This window comes from Podarcis raffonei, chromosome 16 (assembly GCF_027172205.1).
Source record: "Podarcis raffonei isolate rPodRaf1 chromosome 16, rPodRaf1.pri, whole genome shotgun sequence".
NCBI classification, from domain to species: domain Eukaryota; kingdom Metazoa; phylum Chordata; class Lepidosauria; order Squamata; family Lacertidae; genus Podarcis; species Podarcis raffonei.
The window spans coordinates 3334062-3347734 of NC_070617.1; the positions used below are offsets into that span (position 1 = coordinate 3334062).

The 13673-nt window shown below is 49.2% G+C and overlaps 1 protein-coding gene across 1 annotated transcript; it reads right to left on the bottom strand.

Annotated features, from left to right (window-relative positions):
- Positions 1 to 1042: 1042 nt before the first annotated feature.
- Positions 1043 to 11221, bottom strand: ENSA (endosulfine alpha). The gene is made up of 3 exons (XM_053368289.1): positions 11018 to 11221; positions 1986 to 2114; positions 1043 to 1399 (listed from the first exon to the last, which is right to left on the bottom strand). Exons 1-3 carry the CDS (start codon positions 11078 to 11080, stop codon positions 1229 to 1231), a joined length of 363 nt encoding a protein of 120 aa, XP_053224264.1. The 5' UTR covers positions 11081 to 11221; the 3' UTR covers positions 1043 to 1228.
- Positions 11222 to 13673: the final 2452 nt, after the last annotated feature.

The window sequence follows — 13673 nt, forward strand, 5'->3', positions numbered from 1 at the left end:
CTGTAAGTTGAGAACGGACCGTCTACCCCTTAAGAGCCACATTGGGCCAAAAGTCGGCTCAGGCAGCCTTTGGGGTGGGAGGTGGAGCTCCGTGCAAAGATGCCTGCCTCCTGCCCCTCCCCGGTTTGCCAAAGAGACACAGTGTCCACCAAAACCCGCTGCGTGGAGACTTTGAGCAGCCTAGCTCACCCACAAGGTCACGGACCAAAGCCCATCCAGCTTTTGCCATCTTAGCTTAGAAAATATTGAAATGAAACAAAAAATCCTGTTGGAACCAGCCCTTCCCCAACCTAGAGCCCTCTCTAGATGTCTTGAACTACAATTCCCATCAGCCCCTGCTAGGAGGGATGCTGAATGGCACCCTCGGACGTGCCAGGTGTTGGGCTCAGAACACCGGAGCCATGATGCTTTAGACCCCAGAGGGAAACAACATGCGGAACTAGCTGAATCCTTGGTCTAAAAACCAGCAGGGTTCTTCTTATGACAGCTGGCAGAGCGATGAGGCTCAAGAAACTGTGCCGTGTCTCAAGCAGCCCCCAGTTCTAATCTCACCCCCTGTAAATAGCTTGTCTCTCTCGGCCGCAAGGCCCTGGCTCACCACCTGCCACGTGGGGGCAAGCATCCTGGACTACCTTCATAGGGCTGTTGCCACAATGGCTGTGTGCACCTGGACATGTTATATAAAAACGCTTAGTGTTATTCTTAATTATGATCCTGCTCTTAGGCTTTCTCCGACGCCACTGGCAGTTCCGGATCTCGCTTTCAGAGTTCACAGCAGGGGGATACTCACAGGTGGGGCTGGTGCTATTCCACTGGCCTTCCGCAGCGTCGCAGGAACAAGCAACAGCAGCATAGAAAAATCTGGCTTTGGCCCGGCAGGACACCCCCCTCCACCCCACTTGAAAGTGAGGTTCTTAACTCATCCTGGCGGGTGAGCGAAATTTAAGAACCTGTTTTCAGTGCCCATCAAGAGAACGGAGGGCGGGGAGGAAAGGACATCAGATCAGAACTGCAAAGAATAAACCACGTCCACGTGCCAGGCTCCTGCTTGGGGATTTGTATAAATATTTCCGACGGCTAAAACGAGTCCTGAATTATCCCAGCCTTATGATACAGCAAAGTTCAATCCATCTGACCAAAAAAAAAATATACATAATAAAAATAAATCAAAAAAACCCCAAAAGGAAAAAAAAAGAAGAAAACTCATCGGGAGGCGGAGGGGCGCAGGTTACCCTGCCAGCTTGCTGGTCACGAGGGAGGATTTCCTCTGCGGGAGATCTTGCGGCGTCGGGATGTGGTCTCCCGTCACCAAGTTCTTGTCGGTCCCTGCGGTTGGCAGCTGCTTGTTCTTGATCTTGGCCTTCGCCATGTTGTAATCCCCGGAGTCGAAGTACTTTTGCTGAAAAGCGGGAGAGACAAATGTGTATGTTTAAAATCTGGGGCTACCTTTGAAGGTGACCCAGAAACTATAACTAATCCAGAATGCGGCAGCTAGACTAGTGACTGGGAGCGGCCGAGACCATATAACACGGTACTGAAAGACCTACGTTGGCTCCCAGTACGTTTCCGAGCACAATTCAAAGTTCTGGTGCTGACCTTTAAAGCCCTAAACAGCCTTGGCCCAGTATACCTGAAGGAGCATCTCCACCCCCATCGTTCAGCCCACTGAGGTCCAGCTCCGAGGGCCTTCTGGCGGTTCCCTCCTTGCGAGAAGCAAAGCTACAGGGAACCAGGCAGAAGGCCTTCTAAGTGGTGGCGCCCACCCTGTGGAAAGCCCTCCCGTCAGATGTCAAAGAGATAAACAACTATCTGACTTTTAGAAGACATCTGAAGGCAGCCCTGTTTAGGGAAGCTTTTAATGTTTGATCTTTTATCGCTATTGTTATTATTGTTATTATTAATGTTCTCCACTGCCCCTGCTCTAGCCCTTTGCAGCCGCGCTGTAAGCTGTCAGAATTGAACTCTCTCCCTCTCGGCACACATACCCCCTTCTGGAGTCTTTTCATTAGGAAGTCGGAGCCGCCGGGTTTCTGGAGTCCTAAACTGGGGTATTTGGCTTTGAGTTTTGCCTCCTCCGCTCTCTCGGGGATGACCGCTTCCTTCTCCTGTGAGTCCTGAAAGAAAGAAAAACCCGCAAGCAATGAAACCCAGCCGTTTGAGCAAACAGAACTGCTTTGGCTCCTCTCTGACTGTGAGCAGCGCTTCCCTGAAAAGCAAAAAGTGCGCTTTTGAAGTGGGGACTCCAGGTTGGGGCGAACCACCGTCCACACCTGCGCCTGTGAAAGGTGAACAAGGGGAAGGGGGCTATTTGCTTGGGCAAGGAGAGGTGTGCGCTGGGAAGAGCAGACGTTTCCAATCGGCAAACCAGCTTCTCTTGCAGACGGGGAAGAGAACGCATGTTTCTCCTGCTGATTGTTTGCTCCCCTCGTCTCAATGCCAATTCATTTCTCAGAGCAGTTACATTTGATTTGGGAGTCCAGCTGGCCCAAAAGATGGGTGCCCCCCAACGCTTGCCAAATATAGGAATCATCCTGGGACCAGTTGCAGCAGGAGAGCAGGGCCCCGGGGCTTATATAGAGCTTGTTCCAGATCCTTGCCCTGCCTTAATGTTCACCTTGGTGTCAGTCACGCCCTTTCAGCCTAACCTAGCGAACAGGGTCATTGCGAGGAAAAAGGTGGACCTTCTAAGTTGCTGAGATTTTCATCCTTTGAGTTAAGTTAAATTAACCCTCACCTCCTTCATTCATTCATTTTATTTCTCATACAAACAAAAAGTCACGTTCACAGTGGCTTACCACAAGAAAACGAATGCATTTCAAAAACCAAACAGTGCAAAAACGATTTCACAATGACATAACAAAACAACACAACACAACACAACACAACAGCATATATAAAACACCCTTACTGTTATTACTACAATAGCAACAACAGTATTTACTACAATAGCAACAACAGTATTTGTGGTTTAGCTAAGGTGTTTTAATCTGTGCTGCGAGTTTTGTGTTTAATCCAAGTGGTATCTAAATTGTCAAAATAAAGATGTATGTAACCCTGACCTCCTTTCGAGGAAAGTTGGGCATACATTAATTTTAATTGTTATAATATATTTTTTAATGGTTACAACTCGACCTAGGACCTCATGCAGGTAAGAAATCTGATTGACAGTAACAATGCCAGGATATAAAGGAGTAATATAGGGGCAATGCTAGTTTTTGCTTTGCTCCATTAAAGGAAGAGAGAGAGAGAGAGAGAGAGAGACTGTGTGTGTGTGTGTGTGTGTGTGTGTGTGTGTGTGTGTGTGTGCAGATATGAGCAAGCATGAAAGAGAGATGGGGAGAGAGGTAGGTTCAGCCTTTATTGACTTCCGCTGAGTCCCTGTTCCATTATAAACCTCCAGGCCAGATGCCCTTTGTTGAGTCACGAGCACCATCTGGAACATCCGACTATTTTCAGACCAGCATGTGCCAGAGGGCAGCCATGCTCCCGAATGCACTGCCCTTGTCCCGTAAACCCAGCTCATTCTAACATCTTTAGGAAAATACACGCCACTGCGCCTCAGTTTTAATTGGGAGTGGGGGGCGGGAAGGGAGGGAACACTTTTGGGAAATCTGCTGCTACCTGTCAGGAGGCTTTGGGATGGAAATAAATCACAACTGCACAGTCTAAAAGGAAAAAAGAGAAGTTACACCCCAGCTCTCTTATTGACCCGAGGAGGAGACGGTACAAGCCAGGTCTGTAAACCCAGGAGGGGTCGGGGAGACCCAGGTTTCTCTGCCGGCAGGCTAGAAGCCGTTCCGCTTGGAAAGAAGCCAGCCTTAACTACTATGCTAGAGATGTGTGAGGCAAGCCGGCAATTGTAGTGAGGCTAAATATCAAGTTTCCCATAGATTTGGGCTGGAAGGTGTGAGATGAGGCACCTTCCACGAACACTGAAATGCAGAACTGGCAGAGACACATCTAGATCTTCCTTGGGGGTTTTTAAGCAGAGGTTGAATGGCCACCTGTCATGGATGATTTAGCTGAGATTCCCGCATTGGAGCGAGTTGGACTAGATGACCTTTGGGTCCCTTCCAACTCTACGATTCTAGAACGACCTCCCGAACGACTGATGCAAGGGAGGTGGGATCCACAAACCTTGGCAACGGATATTACATCACTGCAACACAACAAGGCCAGGTGTGTGGTTTTTTGAAGGAAGAAGAACCTGTTATAAAACAAAGCAACCCAAGTTTCTAGTCCTCAAGGTGCTCACTGGTTATTTACTGCTTAAGAAGCATTTCTGAGAGGTCCCCTGCTTTCATCCCAGTCATTCTCTTGCTCATCCTCATGGCAAGAAGTCTGCAGGCAAAGTTCCGTTCTCTCTTTGCTCGGAGCCTCCACACCCGGCGCTGGAAGCTGCTGAGCTCAGCTCAAGGGCCTCTGCCGCCAAGTTGGAAAACCGCACTTGAATGTCGGAGCCCAGCAAAAACTTTGGAAGGCCACCTCAGGCTCTCCTGACACACACTTCCTAGCGGAGATCACTGGAAGAAGCACTGGGTCAGAGTTCAGATCCCATCACCGGCCATTAAACCCTCACTGAGCAGGCAGGGTCAGAAGTCCTGCTTTTGTGGTGCTTTCTTGTTGTTTAGTCGTGTCCGCCTCTTCGTGACCCCCTGGACCAGAGCACGCCAGGCACTCCTGTCTTCCACTGCCTCCCACAGTTTGGTCAAACTCATGCTGGTAGCTTCGAGAACACTGTCCAACCATCTCATCCTCTGTCGTCCCCTTCTCCTTGCGCCCTCCATCTTTCCCAACATCAGGGTCTTTTCCAGGGAGTCTTCTCTTCTCATGAGGTGGCCAAAGTATTGGAGCCTCAGCTTCAGGATCTGTCCTTCCAGTGAGCACTCAGGGCTGGTTTCCTTCAGAATGGAGAGGTTTGATCTTCTTGCAGTCCATGGGACTCTCAAGAATCTCCTCCAGCACCATAATTCAAAAGCATCAATTCTTCGGCGATCAGCCTTCTTTATGGTCCAGCTCTCACTTCCATATATCACTCCTGGGAAAACCAGAGCTCTAACTATACGGACCTTTGTTGGCAAGGTTTTAGTTCATCATTTTAATGTTTGAACAAGAGAACTCACAGCCAAGAGGTCTATCCCTCAAGACTCATCCATATGTAAATTCAACACACCCCTTTCCCTGTTTATACAGCTTCCCGCCAACAGGCCCTCCCTGGCCTGGGTTCAGTTCTTCCTCCACCCCACCTTTACATGCCTTGCTCTCACTCTTTTCCTCAGGCACCTGCCTTACTTAACCTTCCTTCTCTCAAGTCCACAGCTGCCCACCTTTATTTACTTTGTTCCTCCTAGCTTTTAAGGAACTCCTATTTCTCCACTGCGCCTGCCCGCAGCAAAATCACATTTCGCTCTCTTCATGGCCTGTCAATATCCTGTGCCTGACAGATGCACTCCATGACATCACAGCATTTCAGCCAATGGTGACGGGCCTTCACAGCTATTTTGTTTTTTTAAAGCCCATCATGCAATCTCTCTGCAGGAATAACTTTCTGACAGAGCTGCTTGACAGCGGAGTGGACTGCCTGGGAAGATGAAAAACTTACCTTCATTGGAGGTTTTTAAGCAGAGGCTGGATGACCACCCATCAGGGATTATTAATTATAATTCTTGCACATGGGGGCCGCTTCCAACTCTACAGTTTTATGATTCTATGAATGCTCTGTACTATCTTTATTATTATTATTTTTAAAAAGCCTCTTTATCTTGTGCATTAGGAGGAAGCAAACACTCCGTCTCTGGGAAAGACAGAACGCTTGAATGGTTAAATTGCCAGGCGGTAGCTAAGAGCAGAATCTGTGGGCAGCGTTCACAATAAGTGGATGACTCAGGAAAGTGGATGACACAGGAAAGGCAAAACATGGGGCGAAAATAATACTTGTGTGGAGGAATTATGTGGGATGAGGGAGAATGGCTTTTGGTATTGTTATGTCAGCGCAGCAAGCGATCCTCCGCTCAGGGTGGGGGGGTGATGTGCGTCAGCGCAGCATTCAGTACTAAGCCTCCAGGGCAGGGCTGCTGCCTTTCCCACTTTTGAACTGGGTCTAGCGGCTAGTATAGATGCATTATAAATAAATCTGCAGCTAATTCTGCTCTTTGGATTGCAGCTTCTGTGACTCAGATTCAAGCTGACAAAAGGTTCTTTTTTTAAAAAAGAATATAAGAACACAGCATCACTCCAAGTCCTGTTTCCAATGCACTTTTCTTTAATGCTGTCTCTGTACTTCAGGGAGAGTTGGTAATGATGTTATTGTGTAAATAGAAAAATAAATTAATACAGTAGTACAGTCATACCTCATGTTGCGTCCGCTTCAGGTTGCGTTTTTTCGGGTTGTGGACTGCCAAAACCCGGAAGTACCGAAACGGGTTACTTCCGGGTTTCGACAGTCGCACATGCGCAGAAGCGCTAAATTGAGCTTTGCACATGCACAGAAGCGCCGAATCGCAACCCACGCGTTGCAAACGCACATCCCACACAGATCACGTTCGCAACCTGAGCGTCCACTGTAATAACAAGAATGTAAAAGACAGTACAAGAACAGTTGTGCTAGGGCAGCGGCGGTACCTCTGGCTGGGGGACACATGTTCCTTCTGGGGTAGGTTGTTCATCTTTGGCGGTCCCCACCCGGCACTCAGCTCACCTATGGCTCCAAGAAGCTGTCGGCATGTGACAGAGGCCACGTCCCAGGAAGCAACTTCAACCGCCCAGCTAAACCAGGTAAGGTGAGGATAGTCGATGGGTCTCAAACCCTGTGAGTTAGTGACTTCCCCTGCATGTGAATACAGGCTCTGAAAGACTTAGCCGGCAAGACCAATAGTGGGTCCGAATGTCAAGAAGCCGGTTTCTGCTCGCGCTGTAGAGGGAAGTGAGGGGCAGACGTGGCTCATCAGCCTGGGGAGGGAGTCCATCTAGAAGGAAAACTCTGATCCTAAACCTCCACTGCCTTGCAGGATGTCTTCAGGAGAAGAACTTGGGACTTTTTCAAGCTTCTCCACGAACTCAAAAATCCCATTACAATTAAGAGGAAGGTACAGGATCAAGGGGACAAGGGTGGCGATGTGGTCTAAACCACTGAGCCTAGGGCTTGCCGAATGGAAGGTCGGCGGTTCAAATCCCTGCAACAGGGTGAGCTCCCGTTGCTCGGTCCCAGCTCCTGCCAACTAGCAGTTTGAAAGCACCCCAAAAAGTGCAAGTAGATAAATAAGTACCACTCTGGCGGGAAGGCATATGGCGTGTCCATGTGCTGCTCTGGTTTTGCCAGAAGCGGCTTAGTCATGCTGGCCACATGACCTGGAAAAACTGTGGACAAACATCGGCTCCCTTGGCAAGTAAAGTGAGATGAGTGCCGCAACCCCAGGGTCGTTCGCGACTGGACTTAACTGTCAGGGGTCCTTTACCTTTACAGGATCAAGACCCTCAGCTTGATAAATATTGTTCTTCTTCAAAAAGCAGCAAAACAACCTAGATCTCACCGAAGCCAACCTAATTATGTTTGCAGAGCCCTGCAAAGTCATGTCAACAGAGATCAACAGACATCACTTATCTGGGCGATGCCAAACCGGATGCCCCACCGGTGATTCTTGCTTCCTAAAATTCTGTCGCTCTGCTAAAGCTTTTCCCCATGCCAATCTGAGCTTGGCAGAGACACCAGTCCTGAGCCGTTTATTTGGGGCAACCAGTAACCCAAGCTTGATGTGCCCCATCAGGTGGGAGATCACACACACCCTTCAGCTCTGCCTGGCTGGCTTTGGAGGCAGAAATCCCAATTAACCACATAAGGACGAAAAGGGGTCCTCGGTTGAAAATGAGAGGGGCCAGGTTCAAATGGGTGACTTGTTCCACCTTTGTCAAGAGACTCCTTTGCATACTCTCAGACAAGCTGCTTGTCTGAGCCCCAGCACCCTGCCTCCAACTGTGACAAGCAGAAAGAGGGGCCTAGAGCTTAGGGGGTAGAGTGTATGATTGACTCACAAAAGCCCCCAGGTACAATCTCCAGCTCAGGGCTGGGAGTTAAAGATTTCTGCCACAGACCTTGGTGGATGACGGCCAGGCACATTAGACATTGCAGGCCATCCCAGTTCAGTGGTCTCAGACTCTGAATGATGCAGCTGTATTGGAAGGAGCCCTAATAGATGGTCACCCAGCATCTAAACAAGTCACCAGTGAGTAAGAGCCTACCAATGTCCGAAGCAAACTGATCTGCCATCCAACAGCTCATTCCACCAGGAAGTACTTTGTTCAGCCAAAACCCCTTTCTGAACCTGCTGGGATACTACCTTCCTGGAGCAACAGAAAATGAATTTGCTGCATCTTCTCGGACTTGTCCCTTTAAATGCTTGAAAATGGCTACCGTAGCATTTCTCAATGGTGCATTCTCCAGGCTAAACGTGGCCAACCACTCCACCTCTACATTTCCTCATAGGATTTTGATCTCCAAGTCCCATGCCAACTTTGTTACCCTTCTCCTGACATGTTCCTGCTTGTAAATATCCTTTGTAAAATATCAGAAAATGTACTGTCTTGGAACCACAAAGGATTTGATCTCATTATCCTTCCCGATAGGAAATTCCCTGCAGATGTCAATTCCGCCTTTGAAATCCCGGTAATGTCAGGGGAAATCCAGATGTATGGTGGCCCTACTTCTTGACGTACCCATAACTTTATATTCTCTTTGCTAATTTTGAAACCACATTATTTTGAGCAAGGGGAGGAGAGAAATCTTGCCTGGAAATATGAAGGGCTGATTTTATCTGAGCTCCATCAGCTATTTATTTATTGACTGTACTTCTATGCCACCCTTTTTCCTCCAAGGAGTACAAGGTGTCTACATGGTCCTCCTCTCCCCATTTTATCCTAAACAGACCTGTGAACTAAGTTAGGCCGAAAGAAAGCGAATGTTCCAAGGTCACACAGTGAGCTTCAAGGCTGAGTGGGAATTTGAATTGTCCAGGCCCTAGTCTTAAATGCATGTAGGGCAGCCTCTCTCTCAACCTGACATCTTCCATATGTTTTGAACTCCAACTCCCAGCAGCCAACATGGTCAATTGGCAGGGATGATGGGGGCTGTGTTCTGAGAATATCGGGATGTTTCCCACTCCTGTTCTATGATGAGTGACGTGTCCCACAAGCCTCGCCATTCTATTTCACACCCACCAGCATTGGCGCAGTAGCTGTGCAACACAGTCCTAGTAAGATTGGCCAGTTGGAACAGAAATTCACAGAAAGCATGTCTGCAAATGGGTATCGCACAGTTTCCTAGCATCTAAGGTTGAAAACCAGCTTTACAGTTGTTCCCCTTCCCCAGTTCCTAGCTCAAATATGTCCCCCCTCCATGATCCAAGTTCAAGAGCATGGCATCTGTACCCCATGATTCTCTAAGAGCTGAACCAATTCCCGTTTTTCAAGATGTAGAGCTAAGAATTTCTTCTAGTCACTCACCATCCCAGTCCTTAGTGAAACTTATGGAAAATAAGGCTATATTAGTGGCTACTAGCCATGATGGCAAGGCTCTGCCTTCGCACTCAGATGCAGCAATGCTTCTGAAGATGAGTTGCTGGGAACCATGGGAGGGGAGAGAGAGTTGCTCTTGTGCTCAAGCCCTGCTTGGGGGTACCCCGTAGCAGGCATCTGGTTGACCAATGTATGAAATGGATGCTGGACTAGATGGGTCCTCAGCCTGATCCAGCAAGCCTCCTCTTATGTTCTTCCGGTTTCAAATGGAACTAGATTTCCACTGAAATGTAAAATCAGTCAAAATGCATATTTAGGGCAATGCCAAGCTAACCAGGGCACCAACAGTTTTCCTGAGCTCCTTACTCACATGTGAACATTACTTTTAGTAAAGGTAAAGGGATCCCTGACCATTAGGTCCAGTCGTGGCCGACTCTGGGGTTGTGGTGCTCATCTCACTTTACTGGCCGAGGGAGCGGCGTACAGCTTCTGGGTCATGTGGCCAGCATGACTAAGCCGCTTCTGGAGAACCAGAGCAGCGCACAGAAACGCCGTTTACCTTCCCGCCGGAGCGGTACCTATTTATCTACTTGCACTTTGATGTGCTTTTGAACTGCTAGTTTGGCAGGAGCAGGGACTGAGCAACGGGAGCTCACCCCGTCATGGGGATTTGAACCACCGACCTTCTGATCGGCAAGTCCTAGGCTCAGGGGTTTAGACCACAGCGCCACCCACGTCCCCATTTACTTTTAGTAGGCCAGCTCATGAGAAGAGAAGATTCCCTGGAAAAGACCCTGATGTTGGGAAAGATGGAGGGCGCAAGGAGAAGGGGACGACAGAGGACAAGATGGTGGGACAGTGTTCTCGAAGCTACAAACATGAGTTTGACCAAACTGCGGGAGGCAATGGAAGACAGGAGGGCCTGGCGTGCTCTGGTCCAGGGGGTCACGAAGAGGCGGACACGACTAAGCGACTAAACAACAAGGCCAGTCAAAATGTTACAAAATAGCGTGCAAGCGAAGCCCCTCAAAACTCCTCAGCGGGAAAGCCATATGCAGGAAGAGTCCTGCCTTTCACAAAAGCTTGCACGCTCACGAAGAGATCTGGGAAACCCAAAAGCTTGCACAGTTTTGTGACATTTTGGTCGACTTAACGGCAACGCGCTCCCAGCAACGGACAAATCCCCTCTTCCCTTTACAAGGTCAAAAATGCATTTCTTTAATGCATAATTAAAAATAGTGGCTTTTTAACCACAGAGATGCCAAAATGAGAGAGAATCCAGGTTGGGGGGGGGTGCTGAAAAAAGCCGGAAGTTCAGAATGAATCTCTATGGTTCCAACGGCCTCCAATACCGGAAAGGGCACCTGCCTGGAAGGCGCCAACCAATGAGCGCCGAGCATCGCTCGGGAGCGACCAATCGGAGGCAGCTTCGAGAGCCGGCGGACCAATCAGGACTCAGACCCACACACCAGAGACAGAGCTCTTCCTCGCTCCCCCTCCCCGACCTCACCTGTTTCTCCTCGCCTGTCTCGTCAGAACGGGCGTTGCCGCCGCCGCCAAGCGTGTCAGACATGACGGGGCCTTGGGCTTAGAGGCAGGCGGGCGAGACGGTGAGGCGCTGGGGCCAGGCGAGGCCGGCGCTCCTGCTTCGGCGCCCTCTTCGCCGCTCTCTCCCGTCTCTTCCACAGCAGAGCCAAAATGGCCGCCGCCTCCACCGCCCCCTTTCTAAAGCTTGGCCCCGCCTCATCCCCCGCTCTGACGTGAGCGGCGGACCTCTGGCCCAATCAGGAGCCGAGTCCCAGGCGGCGGGCGGCGTCTCAGCCGACCAATCGGGTTTGGCTTTGTCCGACGAGTGACAGGACTGCCGAAAGAACAAGGAGGGGGGAAACGAGCGGGAGGCGAGACGTTCGAATTAGACGGGCATCTTTTGTAGCCAATAGAAATAAGCGAAGGGCTCGTTGGGCCAATGAGAGAGCGGCCGGTTATGACCTCGGGAGGGATCAATTGGCAAGAGAGCCAATCAAATCGTAAGAGTGGATTGGAAAACCAACGGGCGCCTGAGGAAATAGGTGTCTGAGCATGCGCAGAGTGTTTATTCGCCTGCCCCGAAGGACAAGATTTTTTTCATGACAACATCTCTCTGTGCGTGTGCAGAGTGCTAGTTAAAAAAATACTTCTTGGCCAAATGCTACTTAGGGTTTACAGAGTGCCTTACATCGGGTCAAGGTGCCTCTGAGCCCGTGCAGAGTGTTCGTTTCCAGGCAGCAGAGTTAGTGGTTTAAAAAATAAAAAGTGCTCAGGCCAAAGTGGATCTGAGGGTGGAGAGAGGGCTTGTCCTCTGAGGAAGTCAAGTTTGTTTGAATAACCTCAGGTCCAGGTGCCTCTGTGAGCATCCAGAGATCATGTTCCCATCAGGAAAAGGCGATTTAACCATGACCTCTGGGCTAAATGCAAGACCAAATTGTTAAAAGTAAATGTGTCCAGGGCAGCTGTCTACCAGCTCCATCTGGTACGCAGGATGCAACCCTCCCTGCCCACGGACTGTCTCACCAGAATGGTGCATGCTCTGGTTATCTCCCGCTTGGACTACTGCAATGCGCTCTACATGGGGCTACCTTTGAAGGTGACCCGGAAACTGCAATTAATCCAGAATGCGGCAGCTAGACTGGGGACTGGGAGCGGCCGCTGGGACCACATAACACCGGTCCTGAGAGATCTGCATTGGCTCCAAGTACGTTTCCGAGCACAATTCAAAGTGTTGGTGCTGACCTTTCAAGCCCTAAATGGCCTTGGTCCAGTAGACCTGAAGGAGCGTCTCCACCCCCATTGTTCTGCCTGGACACTGAGGTCCAGCTCCGAGGGCCTTCTGGCGGTTCCCTCACTGCGAGAAGCCAAGTTACAGGGAATCAGGCAGAGGGCCTTCTCGGTGGTGGCGCCCACCCTGTGGAACACCCTCCCATCAGATGTCAAAGAGAAAAATAACTACCAAACTTTTAGAAGACATCTGAAGGCAGCCCTGTTTAGGGAAGCTTTTAATGTTTAATAGGTTATTGTACTTTAGTGTTTTGTTGGAAGCCGCCCAGAGTGGCTGGGGAAACCCAGCCAGGTGGGCGGGGTATAAATAATAAATTATTATTATTATTATTATTATTATTATTATTATTACTACTACTACTACTACTACTAATGGTGCCTCTAAGCCCATGTAGAGTGTTTGTTTCCAGGCAGCAGAGTTAGTGGTTTAAAAAATAAAAAGAGGTCAGGCCAAAGTGGATCTGAGCATGTACAGAGGGCTTGTCCTCTGAGTAAGTCAGGTTTGTTTTAATAACCTCAGGTCCAGGTGCCTCTGTGAGCATGTAGAGATCATGTTCCCCTCAGGAGAAAGAGATTTAACCATGACCTCTGGGCTAAATGCACAGACCAGATGAGTTAAAGTAACCTGAGGTCAAGATGTCTCTGATGCATGTGCAGAGTGCCCAGCAGACTAGTCTCCACCCCCCCTCCGACCTCAGGCCAAAATGCCTCTGAGCATGTATGCAGAGTGCTTATCCTCTGAGCATAACTCCCTCCTCAGAGAGACACCCACTTTGCCATCTTTACCTCCGCATATTTCTGCATTTAATCACTGGCTCTGCTGCCTTTGATTTGTCTGAGAAAAGAAAGAAGCTTTTATAAATATCTTCAGACCGACAGCGCCATGAAGAAGCGGCCTTGGAACATACTCCGGCTGCATTTGCCACCCTGTTGCCACCCAGTTGAAGCATTTCAGCCAGGTGGGGAATGAGAAGAGAGACATCACTCCAAGCTTAATGATCCATCCTCGATGCAACACTTATGTATTATTGTTCAGGGCAAAAGGGAGACCAGAAATTATGCAACTACCCACAGCCAAACTCAAGATTTCTCAAGCCTTCTGTTTTGCATTCAGTTATGTACCACCCAGGGAACAGTGAAATATAAGAATATGTACATAAAGCATAATCCATTAATATACACCCCCAAAGAACGCCCCAAAAGAAACAGTTCAAGCATCTTTACATCACGGATCTTGATTTGTGATGATTCAAGAACCCTGAAATAAATTATTAGTAGAGAACCCCACCCCAAAGCAGTTCAGCTTCAAAGCAGCTTCCGAGAGAGAGAGGAGGCTGCTCGCTGTGTCTCTG

Excerpts from the sequence above, each read along its gene's own strand:
- ENSA (XM_053368289.1), bottom strand. The coding sequence starts at position 11,080 with ATGTCTGACACGCTTGGCGGCGGCGGCAACGCCCGTTCTGACGAGACA. Across the intron at positions 2,115-11,017 it reads AGACAGGCGAGGAGAAACAG|GACTCACAGGAGAAGGAAGC; the intron begins GTGAGGTCGGGG and ends TCTTTCTTTCAG. Across the intron at positions 1,400-1,985 it reads TGAAAAGACTCCAGAAGGGG|CAAAAGTACTTCGACTCCGG; the intron begins GTATGTGTGCCG and ends CCCGCTTTTCAG.